The 27,776-nt window shown below is 42.0% G+C and overlaps 1 protein-coding gene across 10 annotated transcripts in view; it reads right to left on the reverse strand.

Annotated features, from left to right (window-relative positions):
* The window catches only part of ENOX1 (ecto-NOX disulfide-thiol exchanger 1), a 324,009-nt gene that overhangs the window by 87,017 nt on the left and 209,216 nt on the right, over window positions 1-27,776 (reverse strand). For all 10 annotated transcript variants that reach the window (XM_077974448.1, XM_077974449.1, XM_077974446.1 and 7 more), the window contains one exon: window positions 8,063-8,247. In XM_077974448.1, the coding sequence (XP_077830574.1) occupies window positions 8,063-8,247 (185 nt within the window). The remainder of the gene's footprint in view (window positions 1-8,062; window positions 8,248-27,776) is intronic.

The following is a 27,776-nucleotide window of genomic DNA, read 5'->3' on the forward strand; positions in this document are numbered from 1 at the left end:
ATACTTCTCAAGAGAAGACACACAAGTACTCAGCAAACATACGAAAAAATGCTCAGTGTCACTAATCATCAGAGAAATACAAAGTAAAACCACGATGAGACACCATCTCACACCAGTCAGAATGGCTATCATTAAAAAAGTCAAAAACAACAGATGCTGGTGAGGATGTGGAGAAAAGGGAACACTTATACACTGTTGGTAAGGAGTATAAATTAGTAAAGCCACTGTGGAAAGCAGTCTGGAGATTTCTCAAAGAACTTAAAATAGAGCTACCATTTGACCCAGCAATGCCATTACTGGGTGTATACCTAAAGGAAAAGAAATCATTCTACGAAAAAGACACATGCACTCACATGTTCATTGCTATGCTGTTCACAATAGGAAAGTCACAGAAGCAACCTAGGTCCTCATAAATGATAAATTTGATAAGGAAGATGGGGCATATATATACCACGGAATACGAATACAACCATAAAAAAAGAATGAAATCATGTCCTTTGCAGTAACAGGGATATAGTTGGAGGCCTTAATCCTAAGCGAATTAACATAGTAACAGAAAATCAAATACTGCATCTTCTCAATTATAAGTGGGAGCTAAACACTGAGTATACATGGGCATAAATATGGGAGTGACAGACATTGCAGACTACTATAGGGGAGAGAGGGAGAAGGGCATGGGTTGAAAAACTACCTGTTGGGTACTATGCTCACTACCTGGGTGATGAGATCTGTACCCTAAACCTCAGCATCATGCAATATTCCCATGTAACAAATCTGTACATGTACCCCCTGTATCTAAAATAGAAGTTGAGGCTGGGTGCAGTAGCTCATGCCTGTAATCCCAGCACTTTGGGAGGCCGAGGTGGGCAGATCACTTGAAGTCAGGAGTTCAAGACCAGGCTGGCCAACATGGTGAAACCCTGTCTCTACTAAAAATACAAAAATTAGCCAGGCGCAGTGACACGTGCCTGTAGTCCCAGCTACTCAGGAGGCAGAGGCAGGAGAATCACCTGAACCTGGGAGGTGGAGGTTGCAGTGAGCCGAGATCACGCCATTATACTCCAGCCTGCACAACAGAATGAGACTCCATCTCAAAAAAATAAAGTTGAAAATTTTTTTTAAAAGCTCTTAAAATATAATTTATCATTACAAAATGTTGAATTTCTGCTTTTAAAGGGATTTCGCTTTTTCCATTTTTCTTGTTCTTCTATGCTTGTGCATTTTCCTTTGAAAGCAGTTTTTAACTGGAGAGGAAGAACTGTTTGTTCTTCTGCATCCCTCACTCCTTCTGCACATCCTTCCCACCCCTGCATCTGGAACGGACTCTACTGTTCTGTGCCCTGCACAGGCTTGGGAACTTAGGCGTGCCCTGCTCTGGACCATTAGTTCTGCCACCTTCTCTTCTAGGACAAGAAAACAGAAATAGCGTGGAGAGCAAGTTCACTATTTATGTGTCTTTGTTCCATATTTCAGCCTCTTCATGTCACCTTTTCCTATTTGTCTTCCTTTCTTGCTTTCAGAAACTATTTTACTTTGTGCATCTGCCTCTTCTTGCTGAGACAGCTATCTTCACTCCAAAGTATGCTACCTTAAGTTCCCTTGTCCTTCCTCCTAGACATTCACGAACCTGCCTGCTGTTCCTCCTTTCCCTGTATGTTTCTGGGCAGCCAGAACAATTTGCAATACTCCCCACACTTCCCACTGCACCGCCCCACCCCACCCCGCCCCGGCCACATGGCAACCAAGAACTCATTCAAAGACTGGGTTAAAGTGAAAGGTAAAGGCCCCTGAAACAGGCTCCTGTTCAAGATGTCAGAGGCAATGTGTTTGTATTTTCTTCCTCCAGAGACTCAAAGTGTCTGTCGATGAATACACTTACAAAAACAAGGAGAAAGGAAAGTGAGTTCCAGGAGTTCCTTGTGTATGACAGGTTCTGGCATTCAAGGGATCCCCAAATCTCCTTAAAATGAAGCCTGCCTGACAAAGAGCTCTTGGCTGGCCACTGCCCAGGAGAAAGACGCGGCCATGCAGGAGATCCAGACACAGCAATGAGCAAAGCCACAGAGCTTCACAGAAAAGCAAACCAAGCCCTCCCCACCTAAATATACACAGGCTGCCAGCCATCACCTTGCTCGTGAAGAAGCCTGTACATAAAAGAGAAACTGAAACACAATAGCTAAACAACCAATCCTGAAGTAAAGACACATGATTCAGGAAACAAAAAGATCTTAAAAATTCTACTTAGTATTCTTAAAAAGATTTGAGAAGATACTGCACCCATAAGATACGAATTAAGATTGTATGAAAAGAATGATTAGAGGACAAAATAACCTCTTGAAAATAAAATAATATGATTACCAAGCAGAAACTTCAATTGGAAGGATCAAAGATAAAGTTAAAATGGAAGATAATAGGAAAAAGATGCTGGGCATGGAGCATCCACCTATTAGGTCCATTATCGGACTGGTGGGTATTTCAGATAGAAATTAAAAACAGAAAACAAAAGTGCAAAATGATCAGGAAAAAGGAGAGCCTCCTGTCACAAACTCTTGTGACACTTCTCTGTGCTCTTGCCTGCATCCCTGCATTTGCTCAGTGCTCTGGAGCACTACCTTGTGAAGTTGGCTGGGAGCATCTGGTTTGCTGCACTTTTGAGGATTTCTACAATTTTTAAGGGACAAGGTTTTAAGAAAAAAAAAAATCCCATAAAATATTCATGAATGTGCTCATTCTATCTCTTTCCCTAAGTTTTCTAATCATTAAAAGCACCAATAATGCTACCACGGCCTCCTTCACCACCATAGCCACCAACACAGCCATAGCCACCATTGCCACTATGACCCCCTTCACCACCATAGTCATCATCCTCACCACAGCTACCTTCATCACCACAGCCAACATGACCATCACAGTCACCATTTCCACCTCAGTCACCATTTTCAATCACAGCCGCCTTTAACACCATCCTCACCATGGCCATCACCACAACCACAGCCACGAGCACCAACATGGCCACCTTCACCACCACAGCCAACAACACAACCACAGCCACCATCCTCACCATAGCTCCCTTCATTACTACAGCTACTACAGCCATTTTCACTACCATAGCCACCATTCTCACCACAGCCAGCAACACAACAGAGGTTATCATCCCCCTCACCGATGCCTTCATCACCACAGTTGACATTACCATCAGTCACCATCCTCTCACTACAGTCACCATCACTACCACAGCCACCACAGCTACCTTTACCACCATAGCTAACAACACAACCACAGCCAGCACCCCCACCACGGCCACCTTCGCCACCACAGTTACCTTCACGAGCACAGTTACCTTCTCCACCACAGCTACCTTCATCACCACCCCCACCACAGTCACCAAAACAACCACAGCCACCATCCTCACCACAATCACCCTCACCTCCAGAGCCAATATCACTACTGCAGTCACCTCTACCACCATGGCAACCATCACCTCCACAGTCCCTTCATCTCCACAGCCACCATCACCACCACCGCTAACATTATTATGATCTTGATTTTGACATATAACATCAGACTTAATTACATGTGAATTTTGGGGAGGAATTGAATGCAAGCTTTTCTCCTTCTCTTAAAAAAAAAAGTACTTACTAAGCAACTAAATAGTTTCAACAAGATTGCAGAAGACAGGCTGAACTTACCCAAGGAGTCAGATGTAATCACTATGTTTAATTTCAAGACTAGTTTCATTTACTCCTTAATAGATATTCCAAAGTCTGACTCTTACCCAACATGCTGACAAAACTAAATGGGGTTACTTTGTATTTTAGGAAAGTAGTAATGTTATATTTCTTCATCTTCCATAAAATTAGTCTAAGTGGGTGAGATTTTAACAATGCACACACAGAAAATCACACGTATGTTCTACTTTGACTCTAAAGAAAAAAATGCTTGTCACTTAATTTCTAAATGCTTTTGATCATAATCATCTTACTTTTCCCATTTTTTTTTCCTGATCCTCCCTTGCTGAAAGTTGTCAAGACAGTGGACCAGGCCTGCGCCTTACTAATGTCAAGCTAAGAGTGTGAGAGAGCCACTGCACCATATGGGCCAATGGCTTGCTGGTCTAAGACAGCTGGTCTTCAGACTAGATTTAATACTGTTCAAAAGCATCCCCTTAAAGTATTTAGGAAGAAGCCTTCTGACATAATCATCATTAGTCATCCACACTTTCACGATCAGCAGTTTTTAATGGTATCCTGCTGTTATCCAAATATTTATTAGTCCTGTCAATATGATTTACACAAGGCTTCGAAAAGAATTCTGATTTTTAAGCGGATTATTCAAAAATTATGACATGTTGACCTAGCCTCATGAATGAAAATAAAAATACTGCAAATTTACGTGTGAATAAAACCATAATGAGATATCACTACAAATGTACTACAGGGATGGAAAACGACACGCTGACCCTGCCAGTGCTGCCTGATGAGGACGCAGAACGGGAGTTTGCAGACAGTCCTCAGGGAATGTATGATGGCACAGACACTTGTTTCTCCGAAAGGAAAACACGCTTGCCATATGACCCAACAATCATATTCCTAGGATTTACTCAAGTAAAATGAAAAATTATGTCTAAGCAAAAAGCCTGTAAGTGAATGTTTATAGCAGATTTATTCCTATTTGTCCCAAACTGGAAACTATCCCATCCACTAACTATTGACTAGACAGACAAACCACAGCTCTTTCTTATGGTGGAATACTACTCAGCATCAGAAGGAATGAATAGCCTGATACGTACAGCAACATGGATCAGTCTCAGATGTATTATGCTAAAGAAAGAAGCCCAACTCAACAGGTTGCATACTGTTCAATTCCCCTTATAGGATATTCTGGAAAAAGAAAACCTGTAAGGGCAGAAAACAGAGCAGTGGTTGCTGGGAGTGGGGTTGAATCAAAAGGGGCAAGAGGGAATGAGTGATGGAACTGATTTATATATAGATTGTGGTAGCGGTGGTTATGTGACTGTATGCATTTGTCAAACTTCACAGAACGTATGTCTAAAAAGAATGTATTTCATTGTATGTAAATTTTACCTCAATAAACCTAATGAAAGAATTCAGTGTGGTAACCTGAAGAAAAATAAGAGTTAAAAATATGTATAATCTTTCCTTGTACACCTAAAGTTACAAATGAAAGTCAAAAGCCTCACTATCCCTGAGGCAGAGACAAGTTAACTTCACTGCCAGTTTATGATCAGGTAAAGGCTACTGTGTTACCATGGATACAAGCTGTTATTCTCTTTTGTATGAAACCTTTCATATCATTAAATTGTGACTCACATGGTGCAGGGGTAAACTCAGAAACATCCAGGCAAAGTCACCCAAGGGTTTTTCCTGTTAGGAACCCTGCCCATAGCGTTTTCTTCATGAACACATGAAAAACTGTGTGATGTCAGTGATCATATCCTTAAGGGGTTAAAGAAAGAAAGGTTAGAGACTTTTTGGCTAAATTTGAAGGCGATTCCAAAAGCTGTCTGCTAGTCCTCAGGTCATTAAGGCTGTTTTTTTTTTATTGTTTGTTACAGAAATGATTTCCCAAACATAGACTGTGGAAATGGTGACATATGGGAGGCTGACCCCTCCTCTCTCTGTCATCTTTCATGTGAAACCATGATTTTCTGATTTATAAAGTAGATAGTGTGGAGATTGAAGGTAGGTTTTAAAGTCAGGCTAATTCTTTGTGGTGGGATTCAAATTAGCGAATTGTGGTAATTTATTCACACATGGTAGGTCATGATAGAAATAAGACTTTAAAAAGCACCTATATTTTAAAACTCTGTTAAAAATGTTCTGCCACAGAGATAGCCATACATCCGCCTAACAACCAGTAAATATTAAAATCACAGCAGCCACCAGGGACCTAGTGCTTTCTGTAGGTTAAGGAGGCACCACACACACCTCTCAGGCCTTGGCTCTCCCGCTCCCTGTCTTGCTTTTCATGATCCAGGATCCCACACAGTCCAGAGCTCCCACAGGCACCATGCTAGGCCTGCCTCCAGGCCTTTGTCTATTCATTGCTTCATCTGACATAGATATTTTGACTGTCTACTATGTGTCTGTTACGGATTGAATTGTGCCCTGCCCCCCAGCCCCAAATCCAAATGTTGAAGTCCTAGCCCCTACTAGGACCTTATCTGGAAATAAGTCCTTGCAGATATAAGTAATTAAGATGAGGTCATACTGGAGCAGGTGGGCCGCTAATCCTGTATGAATTGTGTCCTTATAAAAAGCAGAAATTTGGACACACACACACGGAGAATGACACAGGATGATGAAGGCAGAGAGCAGGGTGATGTGTCTACAAGTCAAGGAGGGCCAAAGATTGCCAACCAACCTCCAGAAGCTGGGAGAGAGGCAGGAGTCAGAGTCTTCCTTACAGCCTCGGAAGGAACCAACCCTGCTCTTGGACCCCAGATCTTGGACTTGTAGCCTTCAGAACTGTGAGATAATACGTTTCTGTCTCAACTACATTTTTTAGTTATATAAAGTACATTTCCTACTGACAAGGAGATGCTGAAAAGAGATAAGAAGCTCCCTTAACTGAATCCCTCGTTCAGGAGGATGGCTCAGGTGGTGATTTGGAACACTGCTCCTTTGCGGACCAGGCACGTGGCTCCTCAGTGCTTCTGCAGCCCTGACCGAGCAGCTCGCCCTCGCCTCCTCTGACTTCTTTTTGATTTGAATCTGCAATAACCTAAAATACTTTATATACTTTTAAAGCAACTGGGGTAATCTTTTCTAGAGGGAAAGAGGGAGAGTTGTGTAAAGTGTGGCATAGTGGCTTTTGGGCTAGGTCTGGCGTCACGGCCTTTGGGGAACTCGATGGTCTCTAATCTTGGCGAGGGCACCGACAAACACCCAATGTTGGGGCATATGGACAACCCCAGAAGTCTCACACAGCAGCTGTTACATCGATTTCCAAGTACAGAGACCTAAGCAATAACTGTAGTGACATTTTCCTGGCTTGCTCTGACCTCTGAATCTCACTGATTAGTCTAACACACACTGTGAACATCAACCAGTTAGGACTCTAAGCCAAAACTCAAAAATTGCTTTAAAATGGCAGGAGATGTTTAAGACATAATTTGTGCGAGTTGGTCATTAACTTTCTCACTTCCCAATCCGTGATTCTTTTTTATACTCTCCCTCTCAATTATTTTTCCCTGTTAGGCTGATGTTTCTGTAGTAGTTACCTCTAATCACTAAGATACTTCTGTAGGCAATCCATGCTCTGGATGTTACAGAGCAGTCAATATGGATGGGGAATTAAAAAAAAATTGACTCTCTGCATATTAACTTTCCATCATTCTACTTATATTTCCCTTGTTTAAATAAAAACAATCTTTTTTAAAGAAAATATTGATTGGATTTGTATATTCAGAGGAGTAATTTAAAAATCCCCATGATGATAATTTATGCTCTATTATTCTAAGGTAACTCAAAGGCCCAAACACCTTAAGAATATCATGTACCAGTTGAGGTTTTCAGATACAAATCTGGCTGTGAATCTTTGATTCTATTCCCTCACTGCCAACAGTCAATTTTCCCCCTTGTCACCATTTTATTTCCCACAGTACCTGTTCGTTTTCCATCCTCCAAAGCCCTCAACTTTCACTTCCTTTCTAACAATTGCCATAAATACACATCTTTAAATTCAGTATGCTAGGATGAAGTCTGGCACTCTTCAACAGAAACACAGCTATTGTCCTCTTTCTAAAGTTACCTGTCTCCCAAAACTCTGATGCTTCATCTGTTCCATCAACAAACATTTCTTAAACACGTAGTGTGCTCACAGAATCTGACTAGATCCTAAGTGCAATACAGGAAAAGTGATTGGCTTGGCTTTTCTCTAGATTCTACCCTTCCACAAACAGTCATTAGCACTTTTCTGTCCTAAGAACTTAGCTTTTTGGTTGTCATTTCTTCTCCTTCACCCTTTCCAGCATGCAGCCTTTCCATTTTCATTTAATACACATATCCCTTTCTCTCACAAAACCATCTGGGCCAGGTACCTGCTGCATGCCTTGCATGGTTTGCTGCAGGAACTGCAATTGCTGGTCCTTGGTGAGGTTCTCTTCTGTTCGGAAAAGCTGTTCTTTTTCTTGTTTCAGCAGCTCCACCTCATTCCTGTAGGCATCCAGCTGCCAGCGGAGACTGTCATTCTCCTCTTTCAGAGCGTAGGCCTGAGCAGCCAGAGCTAAAGGACAAACAGAATGAGTTCAAGTGAGTTACCTTCTTGCTTAGCTTGAGGAAAGGGAGTCTGCCACCCAAGTTCTTAATGTTTGTACCAGCTCAGAAGTAAAAGCAGAATGCCTTACCCCAGGGCTGTCTGTTTTGTAGTCAGTATGCATCACTTCTCTCGGAACTTTTATCTATTCTGTTTGTCCTGTCTTACGTATGAATGTTTCTTATGGGCACGGGATTAATTCCTCCCAAATTCTTGTCCCTTGACCTCTCTCCCTCAATGCTGGACACCCTCACAGACATTGGTATGTGGTGCTAGGTGGTGACAACATTCAGAATTCCAGGCAACGATCATATCTACTAAATATTGTCTTCCCCCTTTCTACAGGATTGCTTAGCTCCTTGGAGGGCTGCTTTCTTTCAAAGAATCAGCAGGTTGAGACATGCGGCAGCCTCCCAGGGGACAGAGGAATTTATATGCACACCGTTGCTTCCTGCTCTACTGCTGGGACAAATTGCACAGATTGTTTTCCTCCAACTCTGATCAGAATGGGAACCTAGTTCCATCTGTTTCACCAACAGATTAAAACTCTTTTCCTCTGCAAGGCTGAGTGGTTACTCTAATACCTCTCCCTGAAACCCCCAATTCTCCACATTTAGATTCAGACTTCATTCATATGTCCATCTTGTTAAGAAACCAAGACAGTTAACTCGGGGTCTCACACATCTCAAGGTTTCAGAAATAGCCGAAACTGAAAAAGAAAACAAATGGTACAAAACAAAGATTGAGGGTAGGGAATCCCTTTCCCTAGTTTCTATCTTATCGCTTAGGGGGCTCTCCAAAAATCAACATAGCCTGCTGGGCACTCACAAATTACTGGACCATGAGCTTTGTATGAACTCACTCACTTCATAGCCCCATCAAGCCTGTGATGCCGGTGCTGGTCTTATCCCCGTCTTTACAGATGAGAAAAATGTGGCACAGAGAAGTTACGTAACTCATCCAATCCCACAAAGTAAGTAGCAGAAAGCCTTCACACCCAGGCTGCAGGCAGGCTCCAGAGTCTCTGCTCTTGATTACGTCGGTCCATGTGTTCAGTTCTTACCAGGCTGTTCAAAACCAGTCTCACATTCCCCCACCAACTCTCCCACCAGTCTCCCTTTGATCTTCCCCCTCACAGAAAAGCCATTCCCCACTTGTGTAAGCAAGAGAAAAGTGAAAGCAAATTTGAAACGCTTGTTACCAGAAACTTCAAACATGTAACTTCCAGTAGATAAGGGCACGGTGTGGAGCCCACCACACACCAGAGCGTCAGTGCATTCACGTTTGCAGCCCGTTTCCCGTGTTAGAGGACCAAATCAAGGTCGCCTCCTGGGTGTTCTACCCGCACATTACAGTTCCATGGTGATAAAGCTTTACCGAGGTGCTCTGAGACCATAGTGAATTCTCTCCTCAAATATCAAACGTCAAATTATGTTAATAATAGTTTTATCGTTGAGTGTTTTACAGTATTCCATCTTGCAAAATAATCTCTGTGTGGTACACACTGAACTACTAATCAAACAGAACATGCAATTACCCAGACATTTCCCTACCTCAAGTCAGTAGGGATCAATTACTTAACAGGCATTTACTGCATATTTACCTGTGCTCAGGTCTGTGTGGGCATCTCAGACCACAAAAAGAGGAGACAGAATACATCTGTTCTCTCAAAGAGCTTAAAATCTAGTAGAAACTGACACATTTAAGAAGAAACGATTGCTTTCAAAGGAAGAAAGGATAATGTGATGTCTGGAATACAGCAGGCACTCAATAAACGTTGGTTGAATGAATAAATGAATAAATGAGTCTAGATGCATGACAAAAAAAAAGTATCCTATAGGAGTTCAGAGAAGAGAAAGAAAAATTCAGACTGAAGGAATAAATGAGGGCTTTGGAAGATGAAAAACCCAAGAACTCGGGAAGGATGTCTCTCAGTCAGGAGCCAGAGCATAAGCAAAAGCCCAGAGATGAAAATCAAAGGTAGAATACTTGGGGCAAGAAGGAGAGAAACTTGAGCAAAAGCCAAGTGTTTGCCTGGCAGCAGTGAGAGAACGGTGATCCACGTCAGGTGATGGGAGACGATGGGGAAGGTTAGGTTCAATGGAGCGGCCAATTGAGAACCACTGACAGTGCTTGGGGTGCTGGAAGGACATGATGAAATTGGGATTTAGGAACATTAGTTTGGCAATGGTGCATGGAATGAACTGGAGGCTGAGAGAATGAAAAAAGGAGATTTTATTTGGTGTATGTGTGTGCAAAACCAAGGAGCAGCCACTTTTACAGCTTTCAGAGACTTACTCATAAAATCAGAAATTATCCAGCATGTACCCCACGGCATGAGCCAGTGCCTTCTAACACTGTGCAGCCCAGCTTCGGATCTTGTCCACATCCTGAGATACCACCTCCTGACAGCTCCGTTTACCAAGCCAGAAGGAAATGGTTATGAGGAATCATTTGTGAGAGGGATGTTGTAATAGGGCAAAATCACAGAAAATGCAAATGATGAAAAAAGTGTTGGCACTACACAGGCACATTACTACATTTAGTAGCATTCAAAGACACTTAAGTCATTTCCTTAGGAAGCTCTATTTGGCCCTTTTTCAATTCAGAGTGGCATTTTTATTATCATAACTGATAGCAGGTGTTTGTGAAGAAATCGATTAGTATGCAGGGATGGAAATTACATTTTCCAAATGAATTGCATAGTCTGCAAGATATGCTGAAATCTGTATAGCAAAATGCAAGCAGCTATAAAGCATGTGCCAGCAGCATTATTTAAATAAATTATCTGAACATAAATACATACAGGAAAGTATACCATCCATTATTTTAGGGGATCTCTTATAAACCTATGGAATGGCACTGCTGAGAGTTCTTATTCTTGGCTAAGCCAAGTGACCACAGTGCCTGCCAAGCAGGATATAATATTGTTTGCATTCCTGGAATAGGAATGTGATATCATCATATTAAAAAAACCTGTAACAGCTGTAATTGCCCCCACCAAAAAAAAAAAAAAAAAAAATCAATACCATAGCAAATCCCATCAAAATTTTTATAATGGGGGCACATAACTGATTTACATTCTTGATTAAATGATTTCAAGCTTGATTTTTACAAAAAAATGTTCGTTACTCATGTGGCAGCAAGTAGTTATTTTCTAAAGGGTGAGAAATTGTATATTGACTCCACTTAGCTTCAGGCCACCTGTTTGTAAACATCATTCAGTGTCATACTGCAGCCCTGAATCTATTCCTCAGACGAGCCTGCCTGGAGGAGCCTATATTATGTTTCTTGGGCCAGAACTCTAACAGAAAAAAATCCTAATAATTTCTGACTTAACGTAATTTCTCAGTGTATTAAAAATTCAGAAATTGGAAAGGGCAACTCTTTCATTTCTCTCTTTCTCTTTAGTTCTTTCTGGAATACTGTACTAAATTAAAGAGTTTTGGAAAAATGTGTCATCGATCTTCCATGATAAAATTTACCTTATAAGACTGTACAACGAATCCACTATCCAAATAAGCATAAGAATTTTTTAAAAAGTACAGCATGCATCTTTCGGTAGGAATTCCTAAGGAGTGCACCGGGTGCCAATAAATGGAATATCTAAGAGACACCCCATGTGGATTACCAATTTCCGCTAATAAAAGAAGAATAGAATTAGGCCGGGCGCGGTGGTTCACACATGTAATCCCAGCACTTTGGGAGGCCGAGGAGGGTGGATCATGAGGTCAGGAGATCGAGACCATCCTGGCTAACATAGTGAAACCCTGTCTCTACTAAAAATAAAAAAAATTAGCCGGGCGTGGTGATGGGCACCTGCAGTCCCAGCTACTCAGGAGGCTGAGGCAGGAGAATGGTGTGAACCCGGGAGGCAGAGGCTGCAGTAAGCCAAGATGGCACCACTGTACTCCAGCCTGGGTGACAGAGCGAGACTCCATCTCAAAAAAAAAAAAAAAGAATAGAATTAGACACCTTAAATGTAAACTGGACTGAAGGTGATTAAATCTTTTGTTGGTGATTTTAAAGGCACTGGTGAATCTAGTGGTGCCTCTGGATTACATCAATTAATTCACCAACCATCCATTTATGTATTTATTAAGAAAACATGGTGAGGAGCTGTAGCATTCACAAGAAGCTTAAGGCCAGCATAGTCATCCATTTCTACTTACTGAGTACTTTAGAAAACTTCTGAATACTGGAATTTTCTGATTGGATCAAAAATGAAATAATAATGTTGGAAAAATTTTGCTAGGCAAGATTGTTATACTTCAAAAACTTAGCACTAGACTAAAAAACGACCAAAGTGACACTAGTGTATGAAAATCAATCCAAAGATTGAACTGCACTGCTGAAGAAAAGGCTTAAAGGTATTGCAGCATCTTGTTATATTCTTTACTAGATTCTATATAAACCATTATTCTTTACATTAATTATGGCCAAAGTGACCTCCTCTTCTGTCTCCTTACTGTGTTTCCATGGGAACAGCTAATGCCATGCTTAACTTCTTTAAGTAAATAATCTGGCGAAAGCCTTGAAATCTCTCTTACCAGCCTGAGCCAGCCTCAGAAAAATAATTAGCAATATATGAAACATGTAAGTTATTTTGGGTTATGTCCCAGTAAGCTGCCAGTCTGTTAATATCTTTTTCATGCTCAGGCAAGATGTAACTAAATAATAAAACATTTTAACATATTGTTTCTAACAATATCTGTGTTTCTCCAGAACTCTCAGTCTTTGTGTGTTTGGGGAACTCTGTGTTTAACATTCCCCCTCCACTTTGCCAGATGTCCTCCTGAAATGCTGGAAGGACACTGCTGAACTGTAGATTTCTTTCCCACATGCGAAGAAAGTCTTTTTCAAGAATTTCACTGGCTGCTACCCAGGGAGGCAGTTGTACCCATAGCCCCTGAACACCTGAACACAGGAGGACGGAGGCAGGCTGGCCTGGCAAATGCCACCACAATATCTGTGTGCCTTCAACGGCTGCCTCCTCAGTCACGATCCTGCCTCCTGCTCCCCTATGAAAGGGAGCTGTAGTTATGGCCCAGAGACAGGGACTCTCTCCAGCTTCTATCTGCTTCTCTGCATTCCGAATCTTCTTGTGAGGTGCCTTGAGGCCTTTAGATGGTGTTCTGTGGCAGAGGCATTATCACACTGTGTGCTCAAACTCATGCTTCTCTTTGTGCACAGCAGTGTTGCTCCTGAGAGGTGACTGCCCAGAGGTTGCCATGTGAGCAGTTCTCATCAATGGAGTGTGAGGGGGAGTGGGGATGCCTTCTGCACATTCCCTCATTCTCTGCCTGCTGCTGGAACGAGCTTGGGTCTCTGAGTCACCACATGGAGGAAAGGTGCCCACAGGCCCAGAATATCTGCCTTGGACTGTTGTGTGCTGAAAAAGTAACACTTTTTTTTTTTTTTTCTTGGTTAGGCCACTGAAAATTCAGGACTTCTTTATCTAGCAGCTGGTGTTACTCTAACCCAGTGTTCTCCAAACATTGGTATGCATTACAGGCTCCTGACGGGCATATTAAAACACACATTTCTGGGCCCTACCCTCAGAGTTTCCAGTTCAGTTTGTCTGGGAGGAAGCCCAAGAATTAGCATTCTTCCAAGTCCCCAGGTGGTGCTGATGCTGCTGGTGCAGAGACCACACTCTGCGAGCCACTGCTCAGACTGCCCCTCATTCTATCCCGATTCCTAAACTGGGGCTGTGGTTGGCTTATTTGGAGAAATGCTTCTGAAAGAACCACATGTTTGGCTTGTCATTCTGGTTTTATTCCTTGATCTTCTTTTGTATGAGCCCCAGCTCCACGTTCTGCACCTGGGAAGGCAGCCCTGTTGCATCCCTGTGCCCAGGTCCCATGAGCTCAGCTTGCCCCGTGCCCTGGCTATCTTCTATGGAAGATTTGGGCAAAAGGCACAGTCGCTATTCTGTTTTCCTCAAATAACAGTAGCAGGAATGGGAATAGCAATAGTGGTCGTGACAGCTAATGATTTTTATGTGCCAGGCACTGTGGTAAGCATATTATTTACACAGTATTCTTTCACCCTCATGAAAACACGATACAGTCAATATGATTATTATTTCTATTTTCCAGATGATGGAAGTGAGTTTCTGGGAGACAGAGGTTGCTGGTTGGAGGTACAAGGTGTGGCTCTAGAACTGTATTCCTCGATATATTGCCACCATGGTAGCTCACGTAAGTACTACCCATCCCAGGGAAAGGAGTGAACCAGGGACCCTACTGTAGTGGCTAGTTTGCTCCTAACAGAAGTAAAACATTCAATTTCTGGCTCTATCCTGGGAGTGTTCTGCTGGAGAGAGACTCTGCTACGAAAGCAGAGAGGATGATCCTCTTTTAAAACAAACATGCATGCATTTTCTGCGGGACAAACTTGGGGATGATTTATGGAGAAGTTAAACTCACCCTTCAGGAAATCTTGAGGCCTGGCTTGAACCACTTAGGGATCCTACTTTCTTCCCTGTGTCTCTCTTCTCTCAAACGGCCACAGTGATACTCACTAATCCCAGAGCTCAAGAGCCTGAGTTCCTAATAATGCTTTATTGAGAGAGTTTTGTCCATAGACCCATGCTGATCTCAGGATTCCAAAGATCCAGTATGAGACTATTCACCCCATCCATCTGAACTCACCTATGTTTGATTTTTAAAGTGTCTGTGCCTTCAGTTAGAATAAAGGTGACAGAAACTCCTCTCCTGTTGTGCTAACCTCCCATGAACTCTGTCTCCTGAGTCTACTTTGCTTGGGCTAATGAAGGCCAAAGACAAGCACCAGTGCCATGCTCAGAAGACCAATAGAGGCTTGGGGTCCCTCATTGTTGGTGGCCTCATTCTCGATGGCTGCTGTTGCCATCAGTGCCTCCCAGTGGCCAGGCACAGAGCTGGAAAGTATCCTGGGATGACATCTGCCAACAGCCAGTCTCGTGCTGGAGAGCCTCTTATGGTACCAAGAAAGTACAATCGACCTGCTTTTCAATAATACCTGTATCACCACTGAAGCAGCAGTCTTCCTCAAATTGCTCACGGAAATTTCTTCTGCTACATTTTTGCAGGATTATTATTATTACAACTTAGCATTGACATAACATTTCATATGTGCAGTGTGTATTTGAATCTGCACATTAGCTATTATTAGGGAAAGCTAAACAGAAGCACAATGCAGTGCCTAGTTTCATCTTTGTGTGAGGCCAGTGGAATAAGGATAATTTGGAGAATGCAGGTAAGTTAGATCCTGTTATTATGATGGCTTAAATGTGAGTCTGGAGGCACAACGGGCAGCAGGTGGCTCAGGAAAAAAAATTCTCTGCTCCTTCCTCCCTAGAGCTCTTCCTGAGGAAGTAGTCTGCACCAGCAGCAAAACTAGGGGGTGCCGCTGGGCTACTGCCACTATGGAGAATTCACGTCAGGCCTTATCACTTTTCCATTTACATTATTATCCTCTGATCCATCCCAAACCATCCCCATTTTCCTCAGAGGAAAAGAAGCAAGGGAAAGAGACATGTTCACTTCTTGCAAAAGCAGGATAAGTCTGTCATTTAAAACGCTGTTGAAGGATGCTCTGTCAGGTGGGGATGCCTTTAGAGACCTCCGGGAAGCACATCAGAAGTGAATGCTGCAAGCATGAGCTGAGCCCCCTACTCTAGACCAAGCCGGGGACAGGGTGGGGAAGCAAGGCTCTGAGCCCCTGCCCGGCCTGGCCTCAGCAGCTCCCAGCCCAGCTGCAGGGAGAGCTACAGATATGGAACCTGGTAGAAGCTGGTTAGAAGGGCTCCAGGAGGGGCCATCCTCACACTGTGTAGTGGGACTCAAATGAGGGAGAGAAGGCTTCTGGCTGGAACTTAAGAGCTGGAGGAGGCTCTTTCTGGAAGGCAGCGGTTGAGCTCACACATTGAAAAGCTGAAGGGAAGCAGAGTGGGACTGCTGCACAGTGGACACTGCTTTACCAAAAGATTCAGCGATCTCCAGGAGGAGGTGCCACGGCTATGGAGGAGAGGAGAGCAGCCTGCTTCCTACTGAGCCCCAAGGCCAGGCAGGAGCTTCTCAGGAGGGGGCATTTTCCCCCACTCTTCCTTTTCTTTTAATTAGATTTTAGTTTTCTTTGTCACTTTCAGTCCCTATTTTGATTTCCAAGATTATAGGGCCATTTTTTAAAAAATCCTCTAACGGCTTTAAAGATTCTTTTTTAGGAAAGTCAGACTTAGCTAAGCCAAGCTAGATCATAAAATGACACCGGCTTTCAGGAATGGTACCCCCTCCCCTGCAGACAGTGCACCTCCCTTGGGTGTAGTACTCCACCACGGGCTCAGCCCTGTATGACTTCATCCTAACTAGTAGTTGGTCTTGTCCAAAGAGAGAAACTTAAACAGCAATCCTTCCCTCCAAAACAACTGCTCTGATTTTCTCACCTGTCTGCAGTATAAAAGCAGTGACCTCTTTTTCCTCCCATCTTACAAATGTCCTTCCTTTTAACAAGTGGTCACTTCTAATTTTCATCAAGAAACCTTCCCCTTAAGAAGTGATAGTTCCCCTCTCCTGCTCTACCCCCGACACAGAAACACACGCATGCGCGCACACACAGTTATATTATACTTGAACGGGTGCTTCTACCGTGTAAAACACATCCACGCTATGAAATGTGAAAGGATGGCCAGCCCAAACCTAAGGTGTCTTCTCAGTTCTATGCATTGCTCTTTGCAAGGAGTAGCATCTTTTTTTTGTAAAGCTTTTATTTTATAATGCCAAAGACTTGTGATAACGAGTTGAACAGAAAACTTTCTTCGAAAGTTACTTCCGCCTTAGGTTAACCCTAACTATCCAGACTACTAACTGGGCACCAAGACTTCACTTTTATTGCTTGGGCACTGACTGTGCTGGGGCTGTCTCTGAGCCTCCTCCTCGCCACTGTTCTCATTACCAACATTGAAACTGACTTATGAATACTTACTTGTGTCTGGCAATAGGACAAAAAGTATCTGCATCCTCTCTAAATGTATAACCAAGGTAGGAGGACCCAGTGTGAACAGCTAGCTGGCATCTGGAGCTATCTGTACCACTTTGGTATCTCTTAAATGAGAAACCTTGGACTCATCCCAGATGTTATGAATCTGAGATTCTGGGATGGGGCCAGGGCTGTGCCTTTCAGCGAGTTTCTAGGGTGATTCTGATGCATGCCAACATTGTAGATCCACTTCCCTGGCCTTTAGGGACCAGCTCCCCACTTCCTAATGCTTTCTTCATGACTTTCTTCTGGTCTTAGATTTCTTTCATTAGTTTTCACACTTGCTTTCTTTCAGCCTTTTCCAACAGCTGAAAGGACCTTCTCTCCTGCTTTTACAACCCAGCACAGCCTTCTGGGCTTCTCTGCCTCTGCCATGTCTTCTCACATTCCATTAACCTATCAGCCTGCTCCTTGCTGAATACTTCCCTCTGACTCTCCTGGAATGACACTGCCTGTGACTGAATGCTTTCATAAATCCTACAGGCAGTGTCTCCAAAACACATTGTTCTCATCCGCTCGATGTTGTTGTGCATTACTTTTCTTTGCAGCCATATGTCTGGAGAAAGTTTCTGCTATGGCATGTTTGTGGCTTGCACCCAGGAGAGGCCAGGCTGAGCCTCTGGAACTAATTGCCCTTGACTGGGCCCCGGGATCAGCCTTTTCACTGTGGGAGATGAGGCCGCTCCTGTGTACACGTGCTTACCACACCAGTCTCTAGATTCGCAGAGGCTTTTCTCCTTGGCAAAGGGCCAGGCATGCCTGCTTCCCTCTCTCACTGCTGATGGATGAGCAGACAGTTCCTGTCTATTCTCCTAGAGGTAGAGAAAGGCAGGGCCTCTGTCCTTGGCTTGCATCACCACTCACATCAGGCCGCCCTCCTCCCCAGCCCTCGCTTTTCAAGCCGCCCTTTGTTCCAGTGAGCCAGAGGATACTCCAAACGCACCCGACACAGACCTGTGAGGGGACTTCTCCACCTGGGTCTTGCCTGCTCCACTTAAACTACCTCCCTCTCACTTCTCCTTTCTTTGCTCCTTTATCATTGCCTATGTCAGTCACTTCCTGTCCACTACAGATTTTTATCCTTTACTCCATTTTTGTTTTCTTCTCATTCCCACATTACCTTACCTCAACCCGTTTTGTTCTTCTTTCCCACCTAGGTAACCTTTCTCGCATCCTCACAAAAAAACAGTTTTTGCTTTGTTCATTAAAATGATTTGTTTTGCATTTCTGGTGAGTATAATTTTCCAGGTAGCAATGTTTTATTCTTACCAGTGCCTCCTTAAAAAGCCTCTGCAAGTGCTGAGGTGCCAGTTAAGCACTGTCTGACAGCCATCATCCTCACGTTACAGGCCAGTGGTTCTCAATCCTTTGTGCAGTAGCATCACCTGGGGACTGTTTTAATAACACAGATGCCTGGGTATTAACCCTCGGCCATTGGTATGTGTATAAAGTTGCCCAGTTGATTCTCATGTGCAGACGGGGCTGTGAACCACACATTCACACCTTCTGCTCTACACCAGTATCAACGCTCCACATTGCCACAGTGCCTGGTATTTGCAAGATACCACAGAATCCCTTAATTGTTTATTTCTCACAGCCTTATTGAGAAACTCCCAGGATGAGCCTCATGTCATTGCTGAGAAAGCTGAGGCTTAGAGAAGGGACATTATTTGCCAAGCCATGCCAGAAATAGAACCAAGGCACCTCAAGGGCCCTCTGACCTCATCCGCTCAAAGTTATTTTTAATTTTTTTAATTCTTATTTTTTAGACAGAGTCTCGCTGTCACCTAGGCTGAAGTGCAGTGGTGTGACCTTGGCTCACTGCAACCTGTGCCTCCCAGGCTTACATGATCCTCCTGCCTCAGCCTCCCGTGTAGCTGGGATTACAGGTGTGCGCCACCACACCTGGCTAATTTTTGTATTTTTAGTAGAGACGGGGTTTCACCATGTTGGCCAGGCTGGTCTAGAACTCTCGACCTCAAGTGATCCGCCCACCTTGGTCTCCCAAAGTGCTGGGATTACAGGTGTGAGTCACTGTACCCAGCCTCATAGTTACTTGTTTACTGCATCAGTGACTCTAAACTCCCCCTGCCAGCAACACTGGTCCTCACTCATAGAGGTCCCTTTCTCAGAGCCATTCTAATGCTTGACCCCCAAGATAAGCCTCTCTTCCAAAGAGATTATCATAGTGAGCTTGGCGGTGCTCAGCCACGCCCGACAGTGGGGAGGAAATGCAGAAGAAAGCCAAGGACTTATTTTCGGAATTCTGAATATTTCAGTGATTCAGATGGCTTCAGTTCACATTCTTCAACTGGACACATCATCACTTCTTTTTATCCCCAGAGTTTGAGTGCTACAAAATCTTGCTTCGACAAACTCAGCGTTAGTCTTCTTGGAGTCCTTGGGCAGGGGAAATGCATGTATTTTATAAAGTGTCTGGATGGATAAATTACAGCAATTTTTCCCTGGGAGAGAGTTGTTCAGACATTTAAACCCTCTGTATATTGAGCATGATAACCTTTCTCATATCCCCACAAAAAACCAGTTTTTGCTTTGTTCATTAAAATGATTTGTTTTGCATTTCTGATGAGTACAATTTTTCAGGTAGCCATGTTTTATTCTTACCGGAGTCTCCTTAAAAAGCCTCTGCAAGTGCTGAGGTGCCAGTTAAGCACTATTAATCAAACACTAAATGCTTTTTAAACAGCTCTACCTTTTTTTTCTAATTGAGAAACAGAGCTGTTTGGGCAAGTTTACGAGGTGACCTTGATTGAATTAAAGAGGTCAGCGATGGAACAGACCTCAAACCCATATTCAATGATTTTTTAAAAAATGACTTCCTTCCAATTAAACAGAAATTAGCATAAAATATTTTGTTTCTGAAAGGTTAAAAGAATTCCTCTGAGAAGGCAGCTCTCTTGTTACTAGCTTTTTATTGAACATGAGACTATGGATAGTTTCATATAAAGTGCTTTGTTAACATGACACTGATGATCGAGCATCAGTTACAATATTCCTTAGGAGCCTAAGTGTGACTTAGAAGGGTCAAAAAGTCCATTGTAAATTTTATTTCCTATTTCAAAGTCCAAGAACCCAATGACTTTCAATTACGAAGAAAGAAAGGAAGAAAAATTAAATCAAGATATAGTTTATCATTTGCAAAAATTGCAACCTAGTTCTACAGAAAAAAGCTTCAACTGTTACCTATTTCTTTACACATCTTCCTCTTAGCCCCATCCTTCTCCTTGCCGTAGTCCCCCATGTTTTAATGACCTGAAAGAACATCACATTCTTCCTGCCAAAAAAGAGTAACATACAGAGTGTCTGATATATAATGATGGAAGCAGAATTCCACAGAGGGGAAGGGGCACCACACACAGGTGATACTTTGGGGACTACTGGGTGTGTCTGAGGCACAGTCACCCTGAGAGACACACATGACATAACATAGTCCTCTGCATCCCACATATCTACCCCTGCCAACCTCAGAGATTTGAGGGGACATGGATTATATAGAGAAGAGGGGCACAAGTGTGCTAGAGAAAGAGAAGGTGCTCTGAAGCCAGATACCAGCTATGAGGCTTGGGGCAAGAAACTAAACCTCCAAGAGACCTCAGGGTCCTCATCCAAAAAATGTAGTCAGTACTTTGAGGATTAAATAGGTGATAGGATTTTTTTTTTCTTTAAAATGAAAAAAAATATCCCCCAACAGATTAAAAATTAGTTCTTCCTAGTTTTAATTTCCTATCCATTCATTTAACAAAATCTTGCCCCCCTACCATGTACAGTGCAGTGGGCTGGGCATTCTTTATGTTAAAGTTTATGCTCTCACACTTCTTTATGTTAGAGTTTATCTACTAGGTTTTGGCTACGACTTTGGAGGGCACAGTGGGCAGAGACTGTGAGGACCCATGATCTGACACTATTCCAGGAAAAGCAGAACTGATGTCATGCTACGAGGATTTTTCAGAGGAGATAAGTAACCTTCTCACATCCAAGTCTGAGTCTCAGTCTCTCAAGGCTTTGTTAGCTATTCTTTCCCCTTAATCTGGCACTGTAAAGAAGACAAAGGACTGTAATAAAGGACTATAAACTAGTTCAACCATTGTGGAAGACAGTATGGCGATTCCTCAAGGATCTAGAACTAGAAATACCATTTGACCCAGCCATCCCATTACTGGGACATACCCAAAGGATTATAAATCATGCTGCATAAAGACACATGCACATGTATGTTTATGGCAGCACTGTTCACAATAGCAAAGACTTGGAACCAACCCAAATGTCCATCAATGATAGACTGGATTAAGAAAATGTGGCACATATACATCATGGAATACTATGCAGCCATTAAAAAGGATGAGTTCATGTCCTTCGTGGGGACATGGATGAAGCTGGAAACTACCATTCTCAGCAAACTATCACAAGGACAGAAAACCAAACACCGCATGTTCTCACTCATAGGTGGGAATTGAACAATGAGAACACTTGGACACAGGAAGGGGAACATCACACAGTGGGGCCTGTTGTGGGGTGGGGGGAGCGGGGAGGGATAGCATTAGGCAATATACTTAATGTAAATGATGAGTTAATGGGCGCAGCACACCAACATGGCACATGTATACCTATGTAACAAACCTGCACGTTGTGCACATGTACCCTAGAACTTAAAGTATTAAAAAAAAAAAAAAGAAGACGACAAAGGATATGCTCCCATACACATTGTGAGAATTTACTGAATATTTGTTGTTTTAATTTTATCACTGCTTTGTATTATGACATTGTTTAAGACAATTCGTGGAGGCAAAGAACTGAGGGTAGAGAAATGGATGGTTTAGGATGCTCAGTAGAAAAACTGCACTAGAAAAGTCTAGTATTGCAGGTGCAGACATTTCATAAACAACTGACTGGTAAATCACTATAAGAAAAATAAAATCTCTCATCCTACCTCCAAAAGATTTGCCAAATACATGGTGTAGATAAAGTTGTGCCTGAAAACTTGTAATCACAAAAAAAATCACAAGTATCCAATATAAACTTGTGGTATTTATTCAGCAGCTCAACTGATCATTATTTGGAGGTACCAAAATTCATTTTTCTCATTAATTTAGGACATTGGGGGAAGGGAGAAGACATATTACTTCCAAAAATCTCTGCCAAATCAGAATTTCCCTGAGTCTGTGAATCTCAAGAAGATTGATATTACTGTAGATGCTGTCCCTCAGACTCTCATTTTTAAGTTATATAGAGAGGTACATCTCATAAAGAAAAGCCTCGGGAGCAGAGAAACAGGGAGAGGCACTTCAATAAGTCTTGAAATTAGATGGTGAGTCAATAAACTGGTGATCCTCAGGTAGGCTCTCCTAGACCCTGAGGGTGCAAAGAAAACATGGGATGAGATGGGAAATCAAAGGGCTGATATTGTAGCTCAGATCATTTCAGACCAACCATCAAGCATGTGCCTCAGGTTTGAGAAATGTCTTCGTTCTTCTCTTTATCTTTTTGGGGACTTGCTAAATGGAAAACGTGGGTTGTGACAGTGTGTATGGTTACCAAAGGAAACAGATAACACGGCAATGAACATTCCCTATGCACTTCACCTCTTCAAGGCATTTCCTTTTCTTCTTTTTCTTGTCTAAAGCCATACAGCAGACTCTGCTTTCAGGAAATAAATGTCACTCAATTAGGAAATGGGTGGTACCAATTTCCTGAATATTTTTTAAGGGCAGCATTTCTGTTGGGATGGGCTTACAAAGAGTTTGCTGGGTGCGTTGCTTATGTTGAAGCAAATCTCCTTCTAGTTAGTGGGAAAAAAAAAAGGTTGGGAAGACCAAGCAGAAGCCCCAGCTGGCTTTGTGTGGATGAACATTTTAAGGTAATAAGCATCTCCAGGCTATCTTTGCCTCCAAAAGGCATTATGGCACCACGTACCCTGCAGGCACTCAAAATCCTTGGTTGCTTTTATTTGGTTACTGACTCTTATGATGTCACTGAAGGCATTTGAAAGAGATTCTGGAGTCCTTTTCCCATAAAATTCAGTAGTGCCATAAAAGGATTATTAACCTCAAAAGGAGAAAGCTAGTATTGAGCTCTAGACTTTCCACTTACAATCTTGGGTAAATAATGTAACTTCTCATCACCGCTAATCTCTCTGTGGGTAAGAACTCAACATTTCTGCCTGGTTTAGAACTTGAATTATTTCTTGGATCCATTATTTAATATTTATACCAATATGATTAGCTCTTAGAATAGGAAATTGTAAGATTATGTGGTCTGGGAAGGTAAGCATACTATGGTGAGTTAAATGTGGAAATTCCCTAATTTAAAGCAAAAGAAGGCAATTCAATAAACTATCATCATCTGATACTAGTTACTATTCCTTACTATTCTTGACTTTCCAGAATGACTGAAAGTGTCTAGGTAGTATTCCTCAACAAACATGGATTTTTTCATAGATTCTCCTAGGTAATTTATAAATTAATATTTATTGTAGTTTTAATTAAATAATATGTGCATATATTGAGGACATTTTTGAAATGCACAGAAAAAAAAACAAAAGTCACTTGTAATTACACCATTTGGTGATAATCAGTCTGAATATTTTGACCTATATCCTCACATATTTTTCCCTAACATAAACTGTGAATATAACACATACACACACAAATGGAATTATCCATGCTGGTTTGTAACTTCTTTTATCACTTCACAATATATTAAGAACCTTCTCTCATTCCATTATGTAGTCTAAACCATGGTTTCTTTCAAGACTGCTCATGGATATACCATTAATTAACCAATACCCTAGTGTTCAATGTTTAGATGTTTCTAAACTAACTCTGAAAATTTAGGTAACTGCTTCGGGCTGCAGTGACCAGCATGCCCCAAGTAGAAAGCAAGGGCGTTTGGGATACAGCAGCTCTAGAACTTAAAGGGGGCTCATTAAAGATGCTGCAATGCCCTGCCGGAAATGCTACAATTAATAGACTCTGTCTTGCAACTTTCACTCCAGAAATGTTTCTTCCTACTTCTCTGCTAGTGACGGAAGTCTAAAATAAAATTTTCTGTCTCTAGCCACTTCCTAGAAGGCTTCACACATTGTGTCCTGGAACTGGGGAGAAGAGCTGCTGAGCTCTTGCTCCCTCTTTGATATCAAGAGCATTCAGTCAAGTGAAAGAGAAGGGTCTCTAAGCCTTTGAGATGTGGGAGAGCTTAGTATAATAATAATTTCCTACAAATTTCAATTTCCAGGATTTCTAAGTATCATATAACGGCAAGTGGAATTTCCAAGAAAGGGAAGGAAGTACTTACTTTTTAAATTAGTTATGTGGCTCTTAACTACCTATGGTTAACTAGAATTCTACAACACATCATCCTGTCTTCATTTTCTGTGTTCATGCAGTATACCTGCCATCTTCAAGTCTTTGATTAACGAAGCTTATGTGCAACAGCGTTAGGAGTCAAGCTATAATAGCTTTATGTACCTACTGTGTTTTGATGAACAATACAGTATAAAAGCAGAGGAGAATTAGGACAATGATGTTCATAAACAGCACATCACTGTGCTAAGAGGCTGGTAACAGTGTATGTTTTAATATGGCCTAGTATTGATTCTTTTGGTCAGTGTCCTACTTTTAACAATGCTACAGTCACACTTTAGGATTTCAGATGGAGAGGTAGAGAAGAAAATCAATAGATACTATTTTTCCACTACCACCTGGCCTACATATCTATAGCTTCTCTGCCATAATCACATTCAAGGGACCTAAAAAATGCCTTTGGAAAGTCTGGCCCAGTTACCACGCTTTTAATAACCTCAGGAATCTACTCTGACCACCTCAAAGATTTTAGCTTCAGCTCTCAAGGTCCACAGCAAAGAGCCTATGACCCAGGAAGAATACAAATTTATTTGTTCTCTATTTTCTGTTTCATTAATATATAAAAAGAAAACTTTAAAAAAAGCCTTGTTACACAAGGACTCTCGTCTGAAACCAAAATCATGTAGAATTTTACTACCGAGCCTTAAAAAAATACACGGAAAAATACTTATATAGCTAACTGTGAAAAGAAAAAAATTAGAAGCCAAACCATTCTTCTGTAATATTATAACACAATTTTGTTTTCTTCTTTATGTATTATTCTTAGTTGTTAGGTTTTCAAAAATGACCAGGTATTATTTTTATTCAAAAAACAACTTTTATTTTTTAAAATGTGACATGCTGTCAAATGCACTAGAGCGCAATGAGGTGACCTACTGAGTGTTTTCTATAAGCATCTGCTGGAATCACAGGTGAGCATTTGACAACATTCACTGATGTTGTAAAGGATAATCCCTTTTTCATAATCAGAGATTCTTGCATATTGCTTATAAATGAAAATGGAAAATCAGGAATAAATTCTACTGAAGAATTCTCTCCTTTATTTAGGAAAGAACAACAACAACAAAAAAAGCTTACAAACTTGCCCAGATTCTGTCATCTAAACTCCTTCAAAAAATATTCTGATTTTTTCTAGAAGTTGTGCAAACCGCACTTAAATTCCAACAACACTGTGTTAATTTTGCTCAAATGCAAGCTGAAAACATATTTTAACATCCTGTCAGAATGAGATACTAAGAGTGTCGATAAAATGACACTAAAATAAATGTAAATTTAGATTGCTGTTACAAGTGGCTGCTTGGCTCTGGGAAGACGTTAGGTTGCTATAGTATTTTCCATAGCAACTTTGCATCTTATTACATAAATATTCCCTCAGTGTCCTTAAAACCTGCTACAGAAACAGGATTAAATCCACTCTCCTATGTAATGATCCTGCATCAAACCTTACCAGAATGAAATGCCCAGAAAACATAATAATCTGTAATCTAGATAATGGTGTTCCTGGCAGTCAATAAGCATCAGGGTACTTTGGGCTGCACACAGGCGGCAGTGCGGTGACCCTGGACTGCTTCCTGGCCATGTGTCTTAACTTTTTCCAGGTCAAGACCTCGGCGGCTCTCCCTTTCTGAAGATTGGTTGCTAATGTCCTCATTCTTCTTCTCTGTCCCCAACTGCCCATCAGCCCAAGCCCTCCACCAGGCTCAAGGGACTCATGGCGCTAAGCAAGAAGCCAGGGCCTGACAGGAGCTGGGAACATGGTGGGCTGCCACACAGGAAACCTTGTGGAGACCCCATCCAGGTCTAAGCTAGGCTCAAACAGGTATGGATTGTTTAAGAACTTCAGCTAGGCCTCAACTGAGTTTCACGGAGGTGTGGCACAGTTGAGTAGTTAAGAGTATTACAGAAAGCCCTTGGTCCCGTAGACACCAATGTCAGCAACACAGATTAATCTTACATAAAATACCAGATTATGGAAAGTTTGTGCATATATGAGAGAGATGTCAAGAATCATGGCATTGATAGGTGCTACATAAAAATAGGATTATAAAGGGGCTTAGCTTAAAGACAGTTTAGGCTCCAAGTGTGAATTTACAAAACAGTCTGGTTGGGCAGAAGGAGTGCTTCCATTGAAATGGAATCTTCTGCGACAGGATCAATTTAAATAGCATCTGTTTTCTTGCATTTAAAAGGTGAAGCAATTTACAAAAAAAAATGTCTACACTTTTCAGAAGCATATCCATTATGGAAAGGGAATTGTCACTGCACACGAAATTAGGGAACTTAGAAACCCACCCAAAATAAACATTTATTTGAATTCCTTGGGTAAGATTAGCAAGATTTAAAAAAAAAAAAAAAAAAAGAAAGAAAGAAACAGGAAAGCCTTGGCTCCTTTGCAAATGAAACTCTGTTTAGAGTTTAGGAAGAAAGCAGGCTACTCAGCCCACCTTGCAAGATTTCTTTTATCCTCTTTAAGCTACATTAGTTCTGATTCATCACATCTCCTTGTTTGGGCCCCTTGGGTTCCCAGAAGAAAAAGAGCTTGTCTTTAATTCAGCGGTCACTGATGGACACACCCCACTGGTCTATTTCTCTTTCAGGAGATGGTGCCCTGGGCTGTCATTACATGTGAAAACAGCTTATCCTTCTATGCTTCCACTCAGCACAGACATCCCTGCCCTTGGGGTCTGCAGGTGCCCAGAGCTTGGATCCTGGCATGTGGCCTCAGACTGAGCCATCTCACTTCAGTGTCTGAATTCTCTTGTCCTTCTGCCAAGTTCTGAGCCAGTCTTGGGTGAGCCTGCTTTCGGTTACATTCAGTGCTTCCTAAAAGGAAGTTTCTACCAGTGTGAAGGATGGAGCCCCCTGCAGTGGGCCCCTTCAGTCAGCTGCTGCACCCTGGTCTGGTATTTAGTAACCCTCTCCTTCTTCTGTGCATGGCTGGTGATGGGGTAGCAGTGAGACTCTTCTTAAGCTTGTGCCTGATTATAATCTGCCTGATGGGCATTTTTAAGGATCTTTCAGAAGCACTAAAACAAAGAAAATACTTAATCAGAAAAAATAGGTTGTCCTGCTATTCAAAGAAATCAATGGGATGGTCAG

Source organism: Macaca mulatta, chromosome 17 (assembly GCF_049350105.2).
Source record: "Macaca mulatta isolate MMU2019108-1 chromosome 17, T2T-MMU8v2.0, whole genome shotgun sequence".
NCBI classification, from domain to species: domain Eukaryota; kingdom Metazoa; phylum Chordata; class Mammalia; order Primates; family Cercopithecidae; genus Macaca; species Macaca mulatta.